Source organism: Ictidomys tridecemlineatus, chromosome 4 (assembly GCF_052094955.1).
Source record: "Ictidomys tridecemlineatus isolate mIctTri1 chromosome 4, mIctTri1.hap1, whole genome shotgun sequence".
Taxonomy (NCBI): domain Eukaryota; kingdom Metazoa; phylum Chordata; class Mammalia; order Rodentia; family Sciuridae; genus Ictidomys; species Ictidomys tridecemlineatus.
In genome coordinates this window covers 173,418,499-173,443,928 of record NC_135480.1, presented here as the reverse complement: position 1 = coordinate 173,443,928, position 25,430 = coordinate 173,418,499, and the positions used below count along the sequence as shown (strand labels likewise).

At 49.1% G+C, this 25,430-nt stretch overlaps 2 protein-coding genes across 4 annotated transcripts in view; one reads left to right on the top strand and one right to left on the bottom strand.

The window, feature by feature from the left end:
• Positions 1-315: 315 nt before the first annotated feature.
• Positions 316-3,463, top strand: Enho (energy homeostasis associated). 2 transcript variants are annotated; one of them, XM_078047762.1, is made up of 2 exons: positions 316-1,747; positions 2,657-2,821. In XM_078047762.1, exon 1 carries the CDS (start codon positions 971-973, stop codon positions 1,694-1,696), a length of 726 nt encoding a protein of 241 aa, XP_077903888.1. In that variant the 5' UTR covers positions 316-970; the 3' UTR covers positions 1,697-1,747; positions 2,657-2,821. The 2 variants fall into 2 exon arrangements, with proteins under 2 accessions (XP_077903888.1, XP_005326270.1); XM_005326213.2 differs by having other exon boundaries at positions 1,405-1,747; positions 2,657-3,463.
• A 56-nt stretch (positions 3,464-3,519) lies between these two features.
• The window catches only part of Dnai1 (dynein axonemal intermediate chain 1), a 64,711-nt gene continuing 42,800 nt past the window's right edge, over positions 3,520-25,430 (bottom strand). For both annotated transcript variants that reach the window (XM_040285943.2, XM_040285940.2), the window contains exons 13-20: positions 17,133-17,380; positions 12,193-12,282; positions 11,970-12,057; positions 11,248-11,327; positions 9,909-10,057; positions 9,709-9,808; positions 7,009-7,194; positions 3,520-3,829 (exon numbers count right to left, since the gene is read on the bottom strand). In XM_040285943.2, the coding sequence (XP_040141877.1) occupies positions 3,737-3,829; positions 7,009-7,194; positions 9,709-9,808; positions 9,909-10,057; positions 11,248-11,327; positions 11,970-12,057; positions 12,193-12,282; positions 17,133-17,380 (1,034 nt within the window). In that variant the 3' untranslated portion in view covers positions 3,520-3,736. The remainder of the gene's footprint in view (positions 3,830-7,008; positions 7,195-9,708; positions 9,809-9,908; positions 10,058-11,247; positions 11,328-11,969; positions 12,058-12,192; positions 12,283-17,132; positions 17,381-25,430) is intronic.

Below are 25,430 nucleotides of genomic sequence, written 5' to 3'. Positions count from 1 at the left end.
CCATTCTGGTAAACTCCATAGGGTCCAAAATTTATTTTAGACAGTCTTTAGCTCAGTAGCATTGAATGGCTCAGTATTTCACTATTTTGTTCTTCCCTTTCTCCTCTTCAGGACAGTACCTGAATTTGTTGGGGTCTTATGTGAATTTCATGGCACTGGAGAAAGGGAGCTTTTAGCCACCTGGTTGTTGGGGTTACATCAGCTGACATTTGCTGAGAAGTGGCTGGTTCAGTATAAATTAATTAGTGAAAAACAACCCCGAGAGGTAGCTATCACTATAACCATTTTATAGACAAGGAAGCTGAGGTTAAGGAACTTGTCCAAGGTCACAAAGTTAGTAAGTGGCAGAACCAGGGATTAACAGCACCTGATTCCAGTACATACTTGTTTATGAGTTTAGAATTCCAGATATAGCTTCAGAGATGTGATTGCCCACAAAGAATATGTGAGATGAGAAGAGAGCCCAGATCAGAACACTTAAGAATCACCGAGGTAGGAGAGGGAGCTCAATAGTAGAGTATATGCCCCCAGCACCAGCACCAAAAATAATAATCTCTGGCATGTGAGGAACTGGGAGAAGAAGGTCTCCCTAGCTGCTTCATCCAAGTTATCTTCCCTCTTAAGAGACCTTCTAAGATGGAGAGTCAGGACTTCCACCAGGCCTGAAAGTATTCCAGCCAGGACAAAGCAATTCTTTAGGTACTCCCCTCCCCTCTGTCCTAGATTCCCTCACAGCACAGCAAAGTATAAGCCTGAGACCAACCCTGGCTGGGAACTCAGTGAATGCATCCAAAGAACCTGTGTTGCCAGAGATCTTCACATCACCTCCTAGGACCACCAAATGCAGGGCCAAGTACAAATACTCTATACTGAGGATGCAGGGTCCACACTCGGGCGGGAGTATGGGTAGTATCATAGTGGGCCTCCTAGATCACTGTCCTCCCAGGTGTGGAGACATAGGGCCTTCTGGATGACAGGGTCAGAGGTTGGTGGGGCGCGTCTCCTCTGGTGTAGGGCATGTAGAGGCCTTGGCCTTTCTCAGATGTTGAGATGTTGCTCTTCCAGATGTGGAAGGTGCAAGAAATCCCTGCTAGAAGGTGGACCACGCCCCTACCCTACACCCTCTCCAGGCCAGATCAAGACCAAGCAGCCCATTCAGCCCTCCTGCCGCCTCCCGCCCCTCCCGCCTGCACCAGGGGCGGTCCTGTCCCACCCTAGCGCACGACCAATGGCGCTGGAACTTGGTGAGGCCAGCCAATTGAACGGCGGCAGCGGTGTGGAGATGATTCCGCCCCCGGCGGGCTGCCGGCAGCCGGCCACCCAGGAGGCGGGGTCCTTGGCTGTTTTTGCTGCTGGCCGAGCTCGGCCGAGCTTAGCCGACTGCAGCCGGCCGAAACCGAGCCCAGCCGAACGCAGCCGAGCCCAGCCGAACTCCGCGCAGCTCCCGCTGCCGCCGCCCGAGCGCCGCCGAGCGAGCCAGCTAGCGGCCGGGGCCGCGGAGGAGGCGCCGCCCCAGGGGGAGGAGGTGCCGGCTCGCCGCAGACCGCCCGCGGCAGAGGCCGCCCCGGTCGCGCCGCGGCGGGAGCGGCCGGCGGAGGCTGCGCGGCCAAGGGGGAGGGCCGGGGGAGTGGACGTCGTCCCTGCCAGCCGCCCGCCGCCCCCCGCCCGCAGGCTCCCGAGCCTTAATCTGCGCTGAGCATCCCGCTGCCCCGGACTCTCCCGCGGGCGCGCACCGGGCTCAACTCAGGTAAGGGGGGCTCCCCCCCAGCGGGCACCGGGGCAGAGAACCGAGACTGAGAGGAAGAGACACAGCCCCTAGGAGAGACAGACACAAAGAGAGACACACGGAAGACGCACAGACCACCAAGACCCCACGAAGAAGGGAAAGAGACACGTTCACGAGGACAGAGGGATACAGCCGGGAAGAGAGAGTGGCACACACAGGGACTGATAGATACTCAGAAACAGATTGGGAGAGAAAGGAGACACTCAGACATTCAGAGATGGGGACACACCGATGTGAAGAGAGCTACCCAGAGACAGGCAGCCACACACAATCCCAGATATAGGTATGCAGAGGAGAGACACCTATCTAGCAGGGGAACTGTAGGAAAACCACACACCCAGACACACACACCTGACATAAAGAGACAAGTCCCATGGAGAGGCACACCTAGGTACAAAACCTTGGAGACACAGAACCCACACATGCCTGCCAGGGCCTCCACAAAGTTCCCTCTGTGTGAGCTGGCGCCTCTGCAGGTCTCCTGGGCTGGCTGGCTGCAGTCTTGAGAGGAGGTGCCCTGACCACACTAAAGCTGGTCACAGTCCCCTTCATTCTGGGCCTAGGACTCTTAGTCCCACCCACTGGTGGGGTACCTTTGAGGGCTGGAAGCTTGGTGGGAAGGGCCAGTTAGTGTCTACCACCTCTTAGAATGAGGTATGCCTACTCCAGCTTCCCCACTCTGGCTACACCAGCATCCAGGTGCCCAGAGCCAGGCCTGAGGATGGGGGTGTTGGCTCTGTGAGGTCTTTGAGCCTTGTGGGACTCAAGGTTTTCTGCTAGGGAGGTCAGAGATGTGGGAGGGGAGCTCTTGGCTTGGGCCTCTCCCACCTCTCCTTCCTCATCACCCTCTTATTTGCTCTATGCCCCCAGGCTCAGGACTGCAGGTGGGCATCTCCACTGCCCAGGAAACACTGAGTGAGCAGACAGGACAGCCTCCTTGGAAAGCGGCCGTATTGGAGTTCCTCCTCGGCATGGGCCTTGCCATTGAGGCAGCTCCGCTGTCTGTACTGATTTGAGGGTACTGCCCGTCATGGGGGCAGCCATCTCCCAGGGGGCCCTCATCGCCATCGTCTGCAACGGCCTCGTAGGCTTCTTGCTGCTGCTGCTTTGGGTCATTCTCTGCTGGGCCTGCCACTCTCGTTCTGCCGACGTTGATTCTCTTTCTGAATCCAGTCCTAATTCCAGCCCTGGCCCCTGTCCTGAGAAGGCACCACCACCCCAGAAGCCTAGCCATGAAGGCAGCTACCTGCTGCAGCCCTGAAGGCCCTTGACCTACCCTGGAGCCTGGGACCTAAGTCTACCCCACTCAGATCCTGGAATCAGGATTCCAGAGTTCAGCCAGCCTGGGGTCCAGAACTTGGAGTTCAGCTTGTTTACAGCTGGACCCAGAAGCCCAGAGTCTAGCCAGCCTGGCTCCAAGAGAGGCTCTGGTGGCCCTAGAGAGACAGGCCTGGGGTGGGGGTTCAGGAGTTGGTGCTAGGGCCAGGGCCATCTGAACTCTGCTCCATCCCAAGGGCCAAGGGCTGGATTTACCCTTTCGCTAGGCTCAGCACCTTTGGGCCCTCTAGGTTGGGAAAGCAAATTGGAACCCATGGCAATAATGGGAGGGTGTCCAGGGTGGGCTCCTCCCCTGGTCCTCCCACTGTTTGCTGGATAATAAATGGAACTATGGCTCTACTTTGAGATTCTTCTCTTCCTGGGGGCCCTGTGGTAGCAAAATTAAAGGCATGGGATGAACTTCCAGACAGATTTATTTTTGCACAGTAAGAGGAGGGTCATGGTGGTTAAGGGTCAAATCCTGAAGTAATGTGCTAGGACCTTCAGAAGCAGAATGAGAACGGCAAATACTGAGACCCGATCAGGGGCAGAATCATGTATGCTGAGTGCATAGGCACCCTGGTACCCAGCCCAAGGACTGCAAGAAATGGGTCAGGGATTGAGACTAGGCCCTTAGGTTTTCACTTCTCTCACCAGGTTCAGCAGTTTGTCCAATTTTGCGATTTCCACAGCTGGACCCTTCTGCACTTCCTGGCCCTTCTTTTCCTGGGGAAAAGGGATATGTCCATGGGGGAAGAATGGTGAGAAATGAATTGTCTCTCTCTGGGTGACTCCTTTGTCCAACCTGCGGCAGCAATGCTCCTCCTCTGCCCAGTAAATTCTAGATTTCCACTGTCCCCAACTCCCACATGAGCCCTCCCCAACTCAGGTTAAGTGACCCATAGGCCCAGCTGAGGGCCTATAAGAAGGCATTGGTTCTGGCTCTGAATCTCAGCTAGAATTCTCTGAGTTTGAAGCTGGCAGAAATGGGAGAAAGTGTCCATCCCCATTCAGACCAAGGAGATCTTTAACTCCGGGGAGGAGGTTCTGACTGTTGGAACCACACTTTCCACAGGAAAGACAGACCTTTTAAGGATATAATAGGTATGTGTTGGGCTGGGGATGTGGCTTAAGCAGTAGCTTGCTTGCCTGGCATGCGTGGGGCGCTGGGTTTGATCCTCAGCACCACATACAAATAAAATAAAGATGTTTTATCCACCGAAAACTAAAAAAATAAATAAAAAATAAAAAAAATAGGTATGGGTTTAGTAGGGAGAGGGAAGAGGACAAGCCCACAGGTGTCCTCATCTAATGCTCTAAGTCAATACTTTTAGGTCTGGTTGAGGGTAGGGTGTCATTTGGAGCCAGACCTACTGTGTCAGATATACCCAGGGTGGGAGAAAGTTATCAGGAGACTCTGAGGGCAGGTGGCATATCCCATGTGACTCCAGATGTCATTGACTGGGACTGTCCCTCAAAAGAGAAGATCCTGAGCTTATGACTGTTGTCGTCCCCTTCCTGCACCCCCCACAGAGCACATGATGCTTCCAGTGGTAAGTTGGGCCCTGAGAAAAAGGGAGTTGGGACACTGGGGTATGTGTTGCTTGAAGACCCCAAGAACTCTTAGGCAGATCATACCAGTTACATTTTCCCTACTTTCCAGACAGTGGGATGTGGGCTATGCTGGGGCAGGCTGGGCAGCTGCCATTTTCTGCCTTCCCTCTGTTCCTGGACCCCTACCCTCTTAGCCACCTGTGCCACTACTCACTGGCACATGCCCCAGCTTTGCCTGCTGAGGCCCAACCTGGATGTGGCCTGGGCTTTAAGGGAGGAGGAGAGTATAGGGCCAGTAGGCCCCTTACTTGGCCCATCCCTGCTGCTGACACCACGCAGAGCTCAAATTTCCTCTTGGTTTGACGCTTGCAGCTGTTCCCAAATCTGTCTCCCCAGCCCCTTACAGCCTGATGCCTTTGCCATTACCCACCTCACCTCTATACTCTTGAGGCAGGCGACAAAGAAATCTTTTCCTCTCTTCCTACTCTCCCTCCCAAATTAAGTTCTTATTCTCTTCTTGGCCTCACCCCATCCCCTGGGATTTAGGGAACCTGGTTTTTTATTCCAATTCTGTCATTAACACCCTTTATGACTTTGGGCAAGTCCCTTGCTTTTCTGGGCTTCAGTTTACCATCTATACAGTAGTTGAGGTAAGATAGTCCTTGACCTCTGACAGCAATCACAGGAAGCTCCCTGTGCAGAGAAGCCTGAGCTTCTGTGGATAAACCCTCTTGTGAAGGGTAGATAGTCTGCATTTCACAGTGGAGGGGCAGTAAGGATGCCCACAGGACTTCCTTTTGTATAAATCTCTTGACTGCTGATAGGATCAGATAACAATTTCACAGGAATCTCTAACTCAACCAATACCAGCACCCACTGTCCCCTGCTCAGGTCCTCAGAGATGAGTTCCCAAATACACAGATCCCAACTTTCACAATCATGACTGATCCTTATTCTGTGGGAAATTGGAACTGTGGGAGATTCTTGCCTCCCTGGATCACAGCAGGTAGAGCATATCTACCTGTGCGAGATTCTTGCCTCCCCAGATCAGAGCATATCTACCATTCTCATGGTGTCATTGCTGTGCCTCTCCCCCAAAGGGTGACCATCATTCTCCCAGAGGGCTGTCCAGCTCTCCCAGCTTAAACCTTCCCCTCTCTCCTCATTAAATTAAGAACAGATTGTGTCTGTTCCACAAATTGTGCTGCCTTCTTCCCTCCTTCCCCCTCCCCGAGGGCTCAGCTAAGAGATTCAGACCACGCCCGACTCCCCCCACCCCCAAAAGCCCACCACAGCCTCTGGGCCACAGCTGCAGGCGCTTAGCAGCCTTCAGAGTATTTATAGCCAAGTCCACCCCCTCCCCCAGCTGGCTACAATTACAGGCCAGGCCACACTCAGCCCTTGCCTCCCTGGCCATGGTGGGGAATAGACCAAGCCAGTGCCAGAGGGATGGTACAGTGGACCCTGTCTGGGTAGAGGCAGAGGGAAGAAGTCCAGTGGCTGAGAGTCTCTGCTTCTGCCTCAAACTGCAGTAAAGGCCTCAGGTTGCAACCAACAGGTACATTAATCAGGGCAACTTGGTTCAACCCTAACTCTAGCCCAGAACCTGGAAGAAAGCAAAGAACCATCTCCACTCTGTACATGAATGGGCAGGACTGGGCTCTGGGTTCTTGAATTTTTAAGTTCTCTGAATTTTTAAGTTGGTTCCTAGGGCTCTGGACTTTAAGGCCTGGGGCAAAAGTCTGGGTTCTTAAGTCTAAATTTGGACTCAGTTTAGACTTTTAGGTCATGGCTCTGGGCCCCATGGCCTATATTTGTGGCTCTTGGGTTCTGGGCAGTGGCTCCTGACCATTAGAGACCCCAGAAAAAGAAACAGAGCTAAAAAGGAGGACTGCATAGCTGCTGACCTAGTTACCCTCCTCATGGCTCATTTCCTCCTTTCCTGTTTAGACCCACAGCTTCCAGCTGAGGGACACTGGAGCTGAAGCTCTGTGTAAGCCCAGCTATGAAGCACTGGCTAAACCTCCAGTTCCCTGCCTTGGTGACCTGTCACATCCACAGCATCCCAGTAAAGGATGCCCAGTGATGCCCTCACTCAAGCCCTAGGCTCAAGCCAACGTGCTCACTGGGTATCTCCCCCTGGCCCAACAGGGAGCTCAGATGCAGTAGGTCAAAACCGACCTATTTCCTCATAACCAATTCTCCTCCTCTGTGCCTCATTCATGCAATGGGACCATCCTTACCCTGGGGTCCTTCGAGCCAGAAACCTGGGGTCACTGGTGGCTACTCCCCTTTGGCTCCTCCCCACTATCCTCATCTCTTGTAGCAGCCCAAACTCCCAGAGCCCCTACCTTTGGCATCTTGCGCAAGTTGGGTGAGAGCTTAAGACAGGTAACATGCCCTCGGTCATCGCCAATGATGATGATGGGATAGATGGGGTTGAACTGCACATGGGTGATCTTGTTCTTCTTTTTGGCCACCACCGGCTGGTTACAGATGGCCTCATACTTGTTGACAGCCAAGTCAAACACATGGGCCTATGGAGGGGCTGGTGTCAGCACACTCAGGAGTGATAAGGCTCCTGTCCCTCACCCCACAGGACCTACCCTGATATTTCTGGTGAGACTACAGAAGGCTAATGTTAGCACACTAGAGCTGGAGGCAGTGGGAGAGGGAATTTTATTCTTTATTTATGTTTTTTTTGTGTGTGTGTGGTTGAGGGAGTGAGAATTTTTTAAAAATTAGAAGAAATTTTAAGTCTATACAGAATCAACAATAATAGCAGCTACTGGTCTGGGGCTGTGGCTCAGTGGCAGAGCGCTTGCCTAGCGTGAGGCACTGGGTTCAATCCTAAGCACCATATAAAAGCAAACAAATAAAATAAAGGCATGACGTCCATCTATAACTACAAAAAAATAAAAAGTAAAAAAATAAGAATAGAAGCTACCATTTATCAGACTCGGCACACATGTCACAAGGCTGCAACATCTAATTGTACTTCTCACAACCACGCTATAAGGTGGTTCTGTTATCCATATTTTATAAATGAGGTGTTAGAAGCTCTTAGAGGCTAACTTACTAGTGAGTGGCAGAGCCAGGGTTTATATACCAGTTACAGATGTCAAATACTCAGATGGTGCTTGACATACAGGTATCCAATAAATGTTTGATGTTATCTTTGCCACAACCTAAGACCAACCCACTATCAACTCCTGCCTAAACAACTGTGGCAGTCTCCTAACTGGCCCCTTCCTTTAAAACTCTTGCCCTTCTACAATCCATCCTCCATGCAGCAGCCAGACTTCCCTTTAAAAAATTTAAAATCTTTCCAGAGTCTCCTTGGCACTATAAATAAAATCCAGATCCCTTTCTCTAGCCCCCACCTCACTCTCAGGGGCTCTCTACACACCAGCCCCACTTTCCTCCCTGTCCTTGAAGGCCCTCAAGCTCATTCCTACCTTAGGGTTTGTGCCAGCATTTGCTTAGGGTGATAGTTTCTCCACCCCATCTTGTCATTCAACCTATCTTGTCATTCAGTTGGCTCCTTGTCATTCAGCCTGAATATCACCTCTTCCAAGAAGCCTTTCCTGACCACTCAAGAAGCCATACAATCCTTTTCTTCTCTTTTTTATTTTAACAGCTTTATTGATATATAATTCACATACTATAAAATTCATTCATTTAAAATATGCAATTCTTGGTTTTTAGTGTATTCACAGTTATATAACCATCATCACAACTGATTTTTGGAATGTTTTCATCACCCCCAAAAAAACTTTTGTACCTAGGAGCAGTCACTCCCAATTTTCCCTAACTCCCCAATCCTGGGTAACCACAAATCTACTTTCCATTTCTATAGATTTACCTATTTTTTTTAATATTTATTTCTTAGTTTTTTGGTTGACACAACATTTTTGTTTGTACGTGGTGCTGAGGATCGAACCTGGGCCGCACGCATGCCAGGCAATCGCGCTACCGCTTGAGCCACATCCCCAGCCCCTAGATTTACCTATTTTGAATATACTAGGCAAATCTATTATGGGCATATCATATAAATGGAAACATAAAATATTTGTCCTTTTGTGTCTGGGTTATTTTACTTAGAGTTTTCAAGGTTCTTCCATGATGTATGTCTGAGTACATCATTCCTTGGTGTTACGGAAGAATAATTCTTTCACACATACAGTAGATTTTGTTTATCCATTCATCAGCTAATGAATTCTGGCTTATTTCATTCCTTGGTTATTACAAATAATGTTGTTATAAAAATTTGTTAGCACATTACCCTCTAGCCCCCTAATTTTAATTCTCTGCCCTTAACATTATGAAAATTTTTGGTGATGTTGCTTTTGTCTCTCTCCTTTCACTAGAATGTAAGCTCCATAAGGGCAAGTACCTGAATCACTAGGTTAGCCTACAGCTGGGCACCAGAATTGGCCCTTAGTAAACATCTGCTCAGGATATAGATGATGAACTAACTTTAGGGTGACGCCTTAATCACTATATTCTTTCCATGGGGGCAGCATTTCTTTTAGTTTATATCAAAATCTGTAAGGAGAAGAGGTTGTGCTCACAAAACGTTTCTGAGCTTTTGCTAATTCTCAAAATTGAATAGACTTCTCCCATTTTGCCCCACTGAAGCCTCTTCTTAGCATCAGCTTGCACATTTCCAGAGAGAGGGGACTCTCTACTTATAGACACTATTTCAGTCACAGATCAGTTCTGGCTCATAAATTTTTCTTTAGCTAGAGCTGGCCCCTGCAACCCTCTAGCTCCCTCCCCAGGGAACTCAAGAGAAGATAATTGGTAGATGGCATCATCTCATCTCCTCTGATATAAACAGCCCCATTCCCTCCTTGAGGTCTCCTATGATGAATGAGTCTCTTTTTTGGCTGGACCTTGGATGCCTTGACCCTTGAGAATGCACAGTCCTTATGTCCCACTTTTCCCTACTGACCTGGGCATGGAGTGGGCTCTCCAGGAGGGAGACCCTAATATACTTCACCTGATCTTCAGTAGGGGCTCAGCAGAGTCAGGAAGGGGCCACTCACCTTTCCATCTGTAGTGACTGCTGCAAACACAGTGGAAGAGTATGGTGACCAGGCCACATCACCCACAGCTGAGTTCAGGTCATAGATGAACATAGGGGTCCTGCAGTAGTGGAGGGGTGAACTCCATGACACAGGGCTTATAATGCCAGAGCCCAGGGGAGGGGCCCAAGGCAGGGCAGGTCCAGCAGCAGGCCCCTCACTTGATGGTGTGGTCCCAGATCTTCACTGTCCAGTCAGAGCTGCAGGACATGAAGACCTTGGCGTGGTATGGGTTCCAGGTCACAGCATCCACTGCCATATTGTGGGCATCATAGGTGTCGAGGAATTGGCTGGAATAGGATTTAGAGCACTGGTGGGGAGTAAGGAGAGATCAGGAGTCAACACTGAGATAAAAACCAGCAGCCACAGCCTCCTTAGGGGCCATGGAGGACAAGAACTGAAGCTTCCTCTTTACTCCACATTGTTGGGGCCAAGTTGCTGGCTACTCTTCCCACCCTCCACACACCCAGAGAGAAAGGAGCACTTAGGGGTTGGGGGTTCAGGAGGACAGGGGAGCCTTCCTGGAGGGTGAAGGAAAGTGCTGTAGGCTGCTTAGCGGCTGAACCCTGGGGACTCCAGGCCATTTAGAAAAGGTCTCCTGTCCCTGTGTCAGGACAAAGCAGGTCTCAGGCTTTGGGTTTCTCCAGACCAGGACCTGTGCACAGGACAGATGGAGCCCTGGGTCCACTGCAGCACACATTACCCTAGTAACAGTGAGAAACATCCCACCGTGTACAGATTAGAGCAGGTGCAGAGCCGGTAGTAGACTCAGGATCCCCAGATTTTCCATTCAGTTTCTTGCCTTAGCCTGCGATCCTCTCTCTCCCCCTCCCTCCAGGAGATAGAGTGACTAACTGGTCTCCCCTTCCCTTCTGCCTCTCTGGGGCTGCCAACGGCTGGGGTGGAGAGGGGGTGGGGACCTCTTTTGCATTCAGACCAGCTCTGGCTGGGCCTCAGGGGCTCCCGGGAGGCTGCCTGTAATTAACATTCTGAGTCTCTGAGCCTAAGAAAAGCTTGCAGCGGAGCTATTTCTGGACGATGGAGGTTCAGAGGGATGTTCACCTACTAACACTGAGACACTGCAGACACCAACTGTGAGGCTGTGTCCTGCCGGCACCCGATATTCTGAGATCAATCTGCTTGTTGCCTGGCCTTCAAAGTCCAGTTCAAATTCAGATCTCCTCCAGGAAGTTTGCCCAGAATGTTTCAACTTCCCCAGCCCCCAATCCCATCCCTGCTCCACTCCCAGGGAGAAAGGAAAAGCCCAAAGGGAAAGAAGCTAGGCTGGACTAAAGTCACCTTCTAGATTCTCCATCCCCTTTTAGTCCTTCTTCCCATCCAAGCTGATCAAGAAATGCATTGTCTTCCCCCAAGAAGCCTTCCAGAACTGATGAGCATCACTAAAATCTGTCAGACAGGATTTGCTGAGTGCTTTAAATTCCCCAGGTGCTCAGGTCCAAGTGGCCCTGAGAGGTGTTGCCATGGGCAGTGATGCCTCACCTTGTAGATTTTCCCTTCCTCTGTGCCCACTAGGAACATGTAGTTGATCTCTTTGTGGAAGTCAAAGGCGGTACCACAGCCTTAAGAGAAGAGGGAACAGCCTTAGTTCAGTCCTGAGAAGGAGCTCCCCAGCACCGCCCTTGCTCAGCAAAAGGGCTCTGTGAGGGACAGATTGAACCTGGGCCCCTGTGAGGGCTGGGACTAGGCCAGGCAAACAGAAACCGGTTCTCTGGCCTGTTTGTCCCAGGCAGTTAGAACTCTGCAAAGGGGCCAGGAATTCTGTAGACAGGAATGGGGGCCTGGGTAAACAAGGCAAGGATTGAGTTAAACAGGGTCAGGGTCAGGGTAAACAGGGACCAGGTCTGCAAACAGGGACATGGTCTGTGCAAACAGGGATATAGTCTGCATAAACAGGGTGGGAATTGAGTAAACAGGGACAGGATCTGGGTAAACAGGGCCCTGATCTGCATAAACAGGGATGGATCTGCATAACAGCACCTGATCTGCATAAACAGGAACAGGGTCTTAAAACTCAGAAGGGACCTGTGTAAATAGGAAGGGTCTGCAAATGGCCAAGGGCTAAGCTGACAGCTTCAGGCTTTCCTGTTACCTCCTGTCTGGGCTCAGCACAAATTGGGGAGAGAGTGTTGAGAAGGAGAGGGCCACCCTCATTGACTCTCAGGGGGCCTGAATGGCTAGCCAGGCCTGAAGGGGGTTCCTACCCACTGTGTGTAGCTGCAGCCCCTCAGGAACTTCCGTGGTGCTGCCCTCCACCTTCAGCTTGATGACATCTGTGTGAACCAACTCACTCTGTATTCACAGAGGGGTTGAGGGAGAGCATACATGTTGGGGTGGATCAGCAGGACCAGGGGGGATATCCTTTGCCATTTGGCTCCCCCAAGTCTCCATCCACCCCTGCAAGACCCTCTTTGAGAAAGAGACAACCTTCACAAGTGTCCAAGACACGATCCTGCCATCAGATGACACAGAAAAGAAGTTAAGGTTGTGGTCCATGTCGTCCTTCTGCCACCTGACCTGAAACATTCAAAACCATGAGCTCGGGGACCCTGCTAGGGTGTGGAGATAGGACTGTGAGCAGGGCTCCTCCAAGCACCCATCTGAGGCTCAGAAGCAAGTTCTGGGAGCCCATTTCCCAGAATCCCATGATTGGTCCTGTGTACCTCCTCCCATCCATCTCTGTCTCTCTGGTATCCCTCTGTCCCTGACCAACCTGGGGCAACAGTACTAGTCAGGCATTGTTCTAATCTAATGATCAGCAGTGGAGGTACATATTCCTCCCTGGGTTGAATTTTAGGACCCTCATTGTGGGAAGAAGCCTATATAGTTTTGGGTTCAACCTCCTTATAGAGACATGACCTGAAAAGGACAGGGCCCAAAAACCAGTTTTCTCACTTATAAAGTGGAAGTCATAATAGCACAGGCTTGTTGTGAGGAATGAGATATGATATGTGAAACACTTAAGTCAGAACATTGTGCATATTAAGTATTCAACAAATGTTGGCTAATGTCTTCATTATTACCATCATCCTAGCAATGTGGGTGCCAAGTTTCTGCAGGGGTCTTTCTCCTGTTTGCTTGGAGGTAGGGTGGAGAAGAAGAGAAGTATACCCCCCTCCTCTGCCCTCCTCTTAGGCTTGGCCTTTCTCTAGGAAGTGGCTCCTCTGTTCCCACTTTCACGTCATCACTAGCTCCTGCTCCCAGAATCTTGCTCCCAAATCCCAGAATTGAGCCGCATTTCTCCATCTGCAAATCAGGGTTAATTATCCTGCCCCACCCGTCTTCTCAGGGCTGGAAGCAAACATATGGGAAAGTGTTTTGGAGACAGAGCTGTTGTCTTATGAAGATGACACGCTTGAAGCTCAAGTTTCTGTTGCCAGATGTGGAGGCCTAGCCAAGCCAAGTCCCAGGGAGTGGGGTGGGGCTGGGCGCCCAGAGCTTTCTATCCTCTGGCTCCCTCCAGACCGCCCATGCTGGGACCACTGTCCAGTCCCCTCCCCCTGTCACAATCAGAGGCTCAGTGAGGGAGGCCAAGAACCTAGTGCTGTTGCCTGTAACCGCAGCTGTCACCATGGCTGTTGGGGGGTGGGGAGAAGAGGTTGTCTCTCCCCAACCACCCCCCAGGCCTGGCGGATCAGAGCTGTGGGAGGGCGGACTGAGTCCTTCTTGGGCTTGTCTGGGCAGAAGGCTCATTTGAGCTTTCACTGGGGGGCAGAACACAGCAGAGCAAGTAAAGGCTCAAGCTCAAATTAAAGCTTACCCTGTACGGAAAATACTTCCCCTCTGTGTAAAGGTGGTCCCTTTAAAGGGGGGAGGGGACAGGGGGTGTCAAAGGCCAGGTTGTAAGAGGCACTAGGGAGCTGCAAAGGGAAGTGTTTAATGAGCAGACGCCAGCACTCTTGGAAATTGTATTTCACACCCCACTTAGCAGCCTGATGCCCAATGGGGGGTGGTGTGTGCATTTGCAAGCAACTGTGTGTGTGTGTATGTGTGTGTGTGTGTGTGTGTGTGTGTATTTAAGTCACACACGTGCTCCTGGAGTGGAGGTGACAGGATAGGAATAAAGCAGGAGAGGCACAGTGGTAAGTGGGGTTAAGAGAATGAATGAACACTCAGGGACCAGGTGGTAGGGAAGAGCTGGAGCCTAATTAACTCCCCCTCTTTCACCTTATCTAATTAAGGCAGACCCCTGCTTGCCCCCAGTCTTTGCTCATACAGCCTTCCTGCTCCCTTTCCCATATTGCACAACATGTGCACATACCCCAATTCTGGTACTGGTTGAGGCTTCACAGTAAGGCCTCAGCAAGGCCGGACTACTTAGGCAGGGTCTCTGTAGAAGTGGCCTGTGTCATGGGACAGGAGCTCAGTCTTAAAGACAGTTCTCTCCATGACTCCCCACTGCCAACAGAACAAACTCCTACCCCAGCCTGGCACTTGCAGTCCAAAAAACCTCTCTGGGTTCCTCCAAATACTTCGGATACAGTCCCCATAAGAAGGACTTAGTAGCATGCACAAGGTGCTGGGTTCAATCTCTTGCACTGCAAAAAAGTAAAAAAGGACCTGGATTCTGATATCTTTGATATCTCATTCACCAGTCTGCTGGTTCTCCTTCAAAATCTTTTCTTTTCTTTTTGAGCTGGGGTCTTGCTATATTCCTTCCTGGACTCAAGCCATCCTCCTACTTCAGCCTCCCATGTAGCTGAGAACACACATCATTTCATCTGGCTGGCTCCAGACTCTTACCTCCAAGTGCCTGGAGGAGACCTCCCTTTGGGTATCTATCAGTCTTCTTGTATTAACTTCTGGCCAAATCTGTTCCTCTCTGCCATTTCCTACTTCTGTAGATGCCCTACTGGGCACCCCAAACATGGGCAGCATCAATTCTTCCCTTTCCTCATATCTAATCAATTCCTTCCTCCTACTGATTTTATTGCCCTAACAGCTCTCCATCCTACCTCCTCATCTGCACTGCTCCTTACCTTTGCTCAGACTTTGAAAGTTCTCATGCACAGCCAGATGATCTTTCAAAGAAATAATCATGACTTACTCCTCAACCCAAATTCTCTGATGATTGGACAGAAATCTTCAAACAAGACTCAGGGGAAATCTTAGGAGCTTTGGGAAACTAGTGCAGGGGACAGAGTGCATAATAACAGTGGACCCTGAAGCAAGCAGGGCCCTGATCTTACTAGAGAAGTTCCAATCCCATCTTTTTAATATATTGTGCTTTGTATTAACATTCCATTTGAAATCACTGACCTACAATGTCTAAGTTTCTTGTCTTGATAACTAAGTACCTGAGGACTGGATGCCTACCCTTTCCTCAGGTCTGTTCCCCTCCCTCAGGGTAACACAGGCCACTCTGTTTGAAATCCCATGTCATTGCATAAGTGACCCTCCTTGTTCTTCATTTAACTAACACTTCTCCATCACTCACAATTCAGCTTAGGAGTTGATTCCTCTAGAGAGACTTAGCTGACCCTTCTGCCCCTAGTCCCCACCCAGGACAATGTGGATTTCCCTCAGTGCACACCTCTACTTCAGCACTTAGCATTCTCTCCTGCCCTGGTCAGCCTATGGTTGTGGTTCTCTTCCCATTACGAAGTCCAGAACCTAGGCCCTTGAGCATCCTTAGCAACCAGAGAAGCAAATAGGGAGGAGTTACTGAAAGGATGAATGAGTGAATAAATGAGAAATGGACAGAGAAATGAGAGGAAAAGAAAGGAACAGGAAATGATAGATAGGTTCCTCCCAGGTCACATGCAGTGATTCCAGCCCAAAACCCTTTTTTCCTGGCAGGATGGTAAAAGAGAAAGCCACCCCTGTCCAAGTGAGTTTTAGTCTTTCTGGGACCTGTCCAACGAAAAAGATAACATCTTCTCTGTGCCCTATTTTTTTCCCCTCAACTTGCTCTTGATTTAGAGAACACGGCAGAGTAGAAGTAGGGTGGTTGGGCTGGGCCTCTCCCTCTCTCCTGGGCTTGAGGAGGGTGGTTGGGTCAGCCAGAGATGCTCCTTGCTTGGCCCTCAGATATCTGGGCTGATAAAGCAGGAAGCAGGATTGGCACTGGCACCATCAAGGCAAGTCTTTTCTTCTCTGTCTGGATTTAAAGTCTTTCATGGACAAAATATTTTTATCTTACTTTATTTGGTGCTGAAGATTGAACCCAGTGCCTCATGCATGCCAGGCGAGCGCCCTACCTCTGAGCCACAACCCCAGCCCAAGAAGGTGGACTTTTTGGTGGAGAGAATTCCTGAAGCTGCAACCTCTGGTCCCTACTGCAACCTCTGTGGGGAGCAGGGGAAGATGTGTAGCTGTTTCCTTTCCACCATCTTCCCCAGGCTCTGGGTAAAGGATCAAACTGAGAGGGCACTATGTTGTTGTCCTGAGCAGTCTTCTCTCTGCTCAGGCCTGTCTAGGTGCTCAGACCTAGTGCCTGGGACAGGGGAGCTCAAAGCCAGAAGAGGAAGAGATACAAAGCCTGCCTGAAGACTGTCAGGGCGGGAGAGCAGAAAAAGATGAGAAGACAGAGTCTGAGTGCTCCTGGATAAGCCCAGAGGCTTTGGGAAATTTAAAGCAGAAATCCATCTTTAGATTCTTCCAGACTTGCTCTGCCCAGTGGGGAACATACACAGCTATAGAAGCAGGGGACCTTTGGGAGATAGTGAGGAGGGGCCTGAAAAGCCCTAAAAAACACTCTAAGAGGAAATCTGTGAAAAATCTACATCCCATAGAATAAGATAGAATATACAAGGTCAAGGTAAAATCTAGACCTAATGTCCTGGTGATGGTCTGGGGCTCATCTCACATTAGAGCAGAGGCCCTGCCCACCCATCTTAGCCCATCTGAAGAAGAGCAATGCTACAAATTGGTTCAAGGACAAATCTCAGTCTGCCAGGGCCTTCAGCTCCACCCAGAGGGCAGGCAACCAGCAGTACCCAGCCCTGTCTGGGAGCTTCCCAAAATACAGCCCAGATGGCAGAGGAGAGACCCTGTCGGGAGTCAAGGAAGCCTATAGACAAAGATCTGGAGTCCCTAACATATCCAGCTGGAGCCTGTCAGGCTCTGAAGGCCTCCCTCTATGGCCTCAGAGTTACTGATTGCCAAACCTAGGAGATCCTTGGCTGAGAGATGGGGTCCCCTGATGGGAGCACAAGGGCAGTGGACCTCATTTCTTACTGGAGACTCTCTTACCTCCTGATTTGTACCTACTGCACTTCTCTGCCTCTTCTCACACCCAGTTTCTTGGGCTCTAAGCTGGTACCTGCCACCCCCAGCTCCTTGCCTATGGCCTCTCCTCCCCAAGTTCCTCCCCTCCCAGTGGTTCCCAGGGCCACATACTTCTCCCATTCTGGTGGGAGACTGACCTGCCATACGGGATCCGTGTGCTTGCCAGACTTGGCTGTGCTGCGGAAGGAGGGCTGGGTCTGGGGCTTCTTGAGGTTGTAAATGGCCACATTTCCATCATAGTGGCCCACCACCACTAGATAGGGATGGTCCATATGCATGTCGAGACACATGATGCCACTGTCACTGCTGAAGGTGTATTCGGGGAAGCTGGGATTCTTCATGCTATAGAGCAGCAGCATGCCCCTGCTCTGCTTCATAAAGTCATCTACCCAGGGAAGAAGGGTGGTTACAGTTGGAGGATCCATCTGTTCTGCTGCGAAAGCCCCCTTGCCCCTATCCCACCTTCTGGGCAAGTCCTGCCCTGCTCTGCCTATCAGAGAGCCTGGGATCCCTCCCTGGGTTTTTACCTTCACTGTGAAATGGAATTATGAGATTTTGCCTACATCTTTCCAGGGCTCATGGGAAGATCCTAGCCAGCCAGTCATGCTGCCACAGACTTATTCAGACTTCCTACCTGCCCCATGTCAAAAAAGTGCTCTTTCTTCATTTTTTCTGCACACTTGGTTCCCATCCTGATATGCAGTCATTGAACATAGTCATAGTCTTCAAATCCAACTTCCCTGCTACCAGCTCAGACCTCTCAGCCCCTTTCCCAAACTCAAAGTAACCACAGCCAGAGAGGTAGAGGCTAGTGCAGCCCCCATTTTGTAGGCCCTATACCAAGGGAGACTTTTGGCCAATATGAGAGTCTTTCCACTTTCCCTGCTTTAGGACCTCCTCCTTTGTTCCTGACAAATGTAGGACCTGGGACCTTGTGACAAAGTATCCAGTCTTTTTTTTTTTTTTTTTTTCAAAGTATCCAGTCTTGAAGTATGAAGCATATGGGTGGGAGTATCAGGGAGGTAACCTCAACTTGACTAGTCTTGTTAAGTTGTTCTGTTTTATTTTTAAGGCTGACCCTTAATCAAGAAAATGTCTGGTCAGGGCATGGTTGTGCACATCTGTTATCCCAGTGACTCAGGAGGATGAGATAGGATTAGAAGTTCAGATAAGCCTCAACAACTTAGGGAGACCCTGTCTCAAAAACTTAAAAATAGTGCTAGGGATATAGCTTGGTGATAGAGCACTCCTGGGTTCAAACCTATATACCATGAGGAAAAGGGTGTGGGGGGAGTCAGGTTTAGTTGGACCCAGATCCAGGGCTCAAGGTATGAACTCAGTTACTACCTTGTCCCAGGTATCCCCACTTCAGGCATTCCACAAAGACCAAACGGAGCTCTGATTGAGAGCAGGGAGAGGGCAGGAGCCAGGCTGTCTTTAGAAGAGTACATTGGGCCAGGTGTGGTAGCACATGCCTGAAATCCCAGTGGCTTGGGAGGCTGAGGCAGGATGCTTGCGAGTTCAAAGCCAGCCTCAGCAACTTAGCAAGGCCCTAAGAAACTCAGCAAGACCTGTCTCTATAAGATATAAAAAAGAGTTGGGGAGATGGCTCAGTTGTTAGGTGCCCCTGGGTTCAATCCCCAATAGAAAAAAAAAAGCCAGAAAAGTACATTGGAAGCTGAGGCAAGCTGGCATGCCCACCAGAGCAGCTGTCTATGGGGAAGACTATCTTCCCTTGTTGGGTTAATCCTCACCAGCTCTCAAATTCGAATCAGTAGCTCCTCCCTGGATCAGTTGCAAGGGAGGCCACACATGCACCTGGGAGAGAAGATTCCAGGGTCCAGCCAGAGCCATGGGGAGGGCAAGTGGTAAATCCAGAAGGAAAATGCTTCTGTTCTGGGGAAAGTGAGCCTCCCAGCAAAAAGTAGACACTTGAGGGCTTCCAGATCCCCTGATACCAAAGCTGGGTCACTGCATGCCTGACTCTATCTTAAAATCAGTAGGAGGCTGGCCTTGGGGTAGACCTAACAGTACCTCATTCTATAGGACTCCAGGGTGGGCCCCATGGGTTGACTTCAAGGGTCAGCTGGCTGAGGGGAGTGTCTTTTTTGTCCAGAACATGAAAGGCTTGAATTGGGCAGTGTGACCATCACTTTCGCTCCTTTTGTTCATCAAACAAATTTAGCTCCTTTTGTTCATCAAACCTGGTCTGGGCCTCCTACTATGGGTTACCCCTTGCAGGGTCAGAGACAGCCACTCACTAGATTCTGCAGCTGAATGAGTAATCCACAAACTGACCAGCCAACTGCCAGGTCAGAGGCGAGCCCTTGGTACTCCAAATTCCAATCCTTCTTCTATGCTGGTCAAGACTGACACAGGGTGAGTAGGTAAGCAGGTAAGTAGGTGAACAAGAGAGTGAAGGAATGCCTGCCCAAGCCAAGGACTCAGATGCTATCCTTATTGCACCAAGGAGCAAAGGTAAGCATGACATTCACAATTGCTCTTACTTTCTTCTTCTTCTTCTTCTTCTTCTTCTTCTTCTTCTTCTTCTTCTTCTTCTTCTTCTTCTTCTTCTTCTTCTTCCTTCTTCTTCCTTCCTTCCTTCCTCCTCCTCCTCCTCCTCCTCCTCCTCTTCTTCTTCTTCTTCTTCTTTTTTTTTTTTTGTACTTGGTTGAACTCAGGGGCACTTGGCCACTGAGCCACATGCCCAGACCTAATACCTACTTTGTATTTTATTTAGAGACAAGTCTCAGTGAGTTGCCAAACACATTGCTTTTGCTGAGGCTGGCTTTGAACTTATGATTCTCCTGCCTCAGCCTACCCAGTTGCTGGGATTACAGGCGTGCTCCACTGCACCTGGTAACTTATTTCTTTCTTTCTTTCTTCTTTTTTTTTTGAAAGAGACAATTTTAATATTTAGTTTTTAGTTATCAGTGGAAACAACATCTTTGTTTGTATGTGGTGCCTGTGCCAGGCGAGCCCGCTACCGCTTAAGCCACATCCCCAGCCCGACTTATTTCTTTACATAAACCTCTACCCCTACATTCATGCACAGAGTGTTCATGACCAGTGAAACCAGGGAAAGAGGTTAGGAAGCCCTAGGTTGGCTTAGTAACTCTGTATTGAAGACATCTCTAACCCAATTACAGAACCACTGAGACTACAGGCTGGAATCATGCCCGCCTAATTTTACAGACAAAGAAACTGAGGCCTAGAGGACAGAAATGGTGTGTCCTGCTGCATGATGCATATCTCATGGTGTTTGCCACACCCAGTGTCCCTTTGATAGCTGCACATATACTGCTCTAGTAATCTGGTGTTTACACTGATGTGGAGAAAGGAGAGGAAGGGGTCACCAGACCCAATGGGGTGGTGATTTACTAGCAAAAATAATCCAATCCCTCCGGGTTATGGACTAGAGAATGTATAAGTGACAGAGCAGTCAAAGAAGCAGTCAAAGTCTTTTCTCTGCAAAGACTGCAGAGAAGAACATGGATTTCATGAGAGAGGGACATAGAGAACAACCAATCATACTAGTTCCCAGGTCACACGCATGTTGACATGAGGCCCATTTTGTCAAACTGGTTTAATAATCTCTGTTACTTGAACCAAATGAGACATGGAGATCATGGTTTCTAATCATGGCTAGACTGCATTCTTCCTTAGTTCTAATTTGAGGTCTTTCTGCCAAATCACACCAAGAAAACCCTTATTCAACTGGGGTTTCCTCTCAACTCTGTCTTATACTATGAACTCACCTTGACTCCAGTGGCCTCTCTGAGAACTCATTATTCCATTCTCCAGTGTGACATCACAGCCCAAACCTCCAATAGTCCCAACATCATATCATCATTATCTTTTTAAAAAATTAAAAATTTTTTTTGGTACGGAAATGACCCCAGGGACATTTAACCACTGAGCACATCCCCAGTCCTTTTTATTTTTGAGACAGGTTCTCACTAAGTTGCTGAGGCTGGTTTTGAACTTACAATCCTCCTGCCTCAGTCTCCTGGGTTGCTGGAATTACTCATTCAACTGCAGGATCTAGTGAGTGGCCTGTCTCTGACCCTGCAAGGGGAGGTATGATAGCACCAATCCCTAATGATATCATTGCTTAGTCATCCAATATTCCATAAGTATGACATCACCAGCCAGGTCACTAACAATCCCAGTCTGACATTAGCTTCAAGTCACCCTCAATGCTTCAGCTACCAATGAGGGCTAGAGTCCCACAGACTCAAGGCTTGCAGAACCTTGGGTCTCGCTCCTGGAGTACTTTGCTCTGAATGCCACAAACTTCCTGGCTTCTTAGGGAAGGGTTAGAGAGTCCAGCAACCCAGATAGGAACCTCCTAACCCCACCATCTATTGTATAAAGAGGCAGAGACTCAAGTCTGGAGCCAGTGAATTAATTCTGGGGTATTCCAGGCTATAGGATTTCAGTAAGTATATGTAGCTTGGTAGAACAGAGGAGAAATAGAGGGGAAAAGGGGTAGAGTGAGAAAGAGAAGAAGAGAGAAAAATGATAATCACATGGACCTTGACCCTGAGACAGAGGGAAAGGGTTACTAGCAGGAAATTAGCTCTGCTCATCTTAGTACTTTTGCTCCTGTTGCTTCCTTAAGCTGCCTCATAGTCTCTCCAACTGTTTAGAGGGTCTACCAGCCCATGAGGACCCTCTCTGGGAGGCCTTCTAGACTATTCAGTCACTGAGAATATATCTCTTCTGAGGTGTTGCCCCTTCCCCCACACACTGTCAGGAACTGTGAGCAGGTCTTTTCCTTGACCTGCCATGAAGGATGGAGGGAGCACACCTTGGCTTGCTCCTCAGCAGTCTTTCTCTTTGTTGCAATCAAGCTTTTCCTCTCACCCTGCTCTACTGGATAATCACTAAGGCCTCCCTGACTCTACCCTTCAATAATCCACAAGATTTGGGGGAGGAGAATAAACCCCCTGTGAGATAGAGCCTGATGTGGAAGTTCTCAGAAAGCTGTGATCTCTGGCAAGGGGAGTAGCTAGCGTGCATGTGGGTGTGAATGCACATATGCACGTGTGTGTATTAATTCCACCACAGAGCAAAGCTCTGATTGTCCTCAGCTTCCTCTGCTAGAGTTCTGGAAGAACAGTGCCTAGGGAGAAACCTGGATGGAGGGCAAGGGAGGAAGAATAAAAGTTTATTGAATTAGACAAAGGGGAAAGAAGGGAAGGGAGAGAGGACAGGAATAAGAAAAACAGTGGAATGAATCGGACATAACTTTCCTATACTCATATATGAATATACCACCAGTGAAACTCCACATCACCTCCAAGCCCAAGAATAGGAATCCTAATTAGAGTAAGTTATACTCCATGTATTCATCCTAATATATCAAAATACACTCTACTGTCATGTATATTCAACAAGAACAACAACAACAACAAAAACCTGAGGATTGATATCTTCTTGAACTGGAAACTAGTAGTGGGACCTCAGACCACAACTTCATTCCTGCCCAGCAGGTAAAGAACAGCTCTATGGGGGGATAGTAGGGGATAGGAAAGGTAGCAGAATACAACAGTTACTAATAGGGCATTATGTAAAAATGTGGATGTGTAACCGATGTGATTCTGCAATCTGCATTTGGGGTAAAAATTGGGAGTTCATAACCCACTTCAATCTAATGTATGAAATATGATATGTCAAGAGCTTTGTAATGTTGTGAACAACCAATAAAAAAATTAAAAAATTAAAAAAAAAAAAAGAAAAAAAGAACAGCTCTATGTCGTAGGGGCCACTATGGAGACTGCTGGCTGTCAGGAAAACCCTAGTTCCTACTCAGGATTCTGGGAAACAAGGAAGGCAGAGGGCATGTTGGGCCACCAGGCTAAGGCCAGGTCAATGGTCAGTAGGAAGTAGATGGCAAACTGCAGAGACAAAGGTACCCTGCCAGCTTGGGACAGCAGGCTCCCTCTTGTACTGTGGCATCTTAAATGAGGCCAGCCCAGGACTGGCTCCAAGGCAGCAGCTGTTTGATGACTCCCTTATTAAGTCATGCAAGAAGCACTTGGAGGGGGTGTGCAGTAGGCATAATAATGCTCCCCCCCAAATGTCCACAACCTAATCCCCAGATCCTATAAATATGACACTTTGCATGGCAAAAGGGACTTTGCAGATGTGATTAAGTTAAAGACCTTGAGATGGGGAGATTATCCCAGATTATCTGCATGGATTTAATGTAATCACAAGAGTTCTTATAAGGGGAAAAGTAGAAGCAGGAGAGTCAGAGAATGAGATGTGACGACAGAAGCAGATGTCAGAATGATGCAATTGCTAGCTAGATGAGGGCCATGGAATTCGGGCAGCCTTTGAAAGCTGGAAAAGAAAACAAAACAGGTGCTCTCCATGAGCCTCCAGAAGGAACACAGCCCTGCTGACACCTGATTTTTAGCTCAGTAAAAATGCTTTTGAACTTCTGACCTCTAGAACTGTAAGACAATGAATTGATGTTGTTTTAATACATGATGTTTGTGGTCATTTACTACGACAGCAACAGGAAACAAATACCATAGGCATTCAGGGAAGATTGACCCAAACTCTACTTTTATGAGTGGAAGAGACAAGCTCCCACAGATGGCACTATTTTTCTGGGACAGTTGGGAAGCAGTCCCTCTAGAAGTCAGGGGGATAGGTGAAATGATCCTCAGCTCTTCTGATGATAATAACTAAAGCCTTCCTTAGTTTCCCACAGCTCAGCCCTGCCACCTTGGACTCCAGGAACAGAATTTTTGCAGTCTCTAGAGGCAGAGGACTAACTCAAGTCTGGCCTGAAGAATGGCCTCGGTTTCCAGAGGGTTCCAAACTTCAAACATGGCCCAGAGGCCATGGTGCCAAGCTGGGCTCAGGCTTCCAGGCAGTAGGGCTTTTCCAGGCACTCTCATTGGATTAGAAGTCTTATTTAAACAGTGTGGGAAATAAGAGCAAGGCCTTGGAGACAGAATACATCAAGCAGGACATTTAATTTGATTTAGGGAAAATGAGGCAAACATTTGAGAACCTAATAACTAACCAGTAATTAAACTAACAATGGGAATGCCCTTACACTACAACCCAGCAAGCATAGTGGCCTTTATGGACTGTATTTACAAAGAGACCTGACAACATAATTAGTCCTGTAAATTTTACGCAGCCTGCAGCTGAGGAGTGATGGATTTTGTGTGTGGAAGATGAACAAGGAGAAATGAGGTGGATGAATTTCCATTTTCAGTAAATGAAATTAACACTGCTTAATTAGTGAAGCTGACAAATAAATGATCAGGAAAGATTTAAATCCCTACAAGTGTATCTCTGGTCTGAGCAGGCTCAGGGACAGGCCAGGATATGCTGGGACAGAACAGGAGTGAGTTTAGTCCTGGATCTTGGGGCCTGCCATTGGCCCCTTTAAGGGTGCTGCCCCAGAGGGAGGTGCTGCCCCAAAGGGAGGCTGGGTTGAAGCACAGCTGGCTCCCCTGCACTTCTACTAAGAGACCTGCTGAGGAAATTCCTGCCTCATCTCCTCTGTGATCGCCTCAGGACCACACAGAGTTTCCAGGATCTGTTCCACCATCCCTGCCTGACAGACCATGCACAGGCCCAATTTCCCTGCTATGAACTGGCTAATGAGCTGGAAAGGACCCTCTCGTACAGCAGGCGGACATAATTTCACCCCAGCAGTTCCAGGGCCATTTCTTCCTGGACTAGCTGTCTTTGCTCTCCAACATTCCTCTACCTGCCCTCACCTGCTGACAGCCTCTTACTTCACTCTGCTGGGAACAAGGAGCCTGGCTTCAGGGACATCACAGTATCTTCCCTTTAAGAAGCCTAATATGCGGGCATGCAGCTGCCCTAAAGGGGATGCAGGTGTGGATGCTTCTGAGCTGTTGTAGGCAACTCCCAGATCCCCTTTTCCCTACCTACTTGCTTCTGACCTGACTCCAGCCAAGCTCCAGTCTTTCCTAGGGTACATGCCTACCTTACCAAAGTTTTATGTGACTGGGTCACAGAATAAACATCTAGAAATTTCAGGCAAAAGGAAATGCATGAGGTCTGGATTCAGTTCACCAAGGTCAAAACCAGAAACAAACACAAATTCTCATTCCAGTGTTTGTCCTCATGACAAAATCTGATTATGGGGATGGGGGTTGGTAGTTGGGAGCTTCCAAAGATTGTGACAGAAGCTGGTGAGACCAACTGCTCTTCAGAAAGACCCCATCCGGCAACTAGGGTGTCCTCTGCCTGCCTCCACTTTGTGCTTTTTCTTCCATGGAGGTGCCTGGATATTCAAGAACATGGGTCTCCCAGAGGTGATCTCAGGAGTAGATGATGGGACCTTCCTGGGTCCCAGCCCGGGCTGGCTCTCCTCTGGCCTCTGCAAGTGGTACTGAAATATGAAAGGCTCTATAAAAGATGCCCATCTGAAA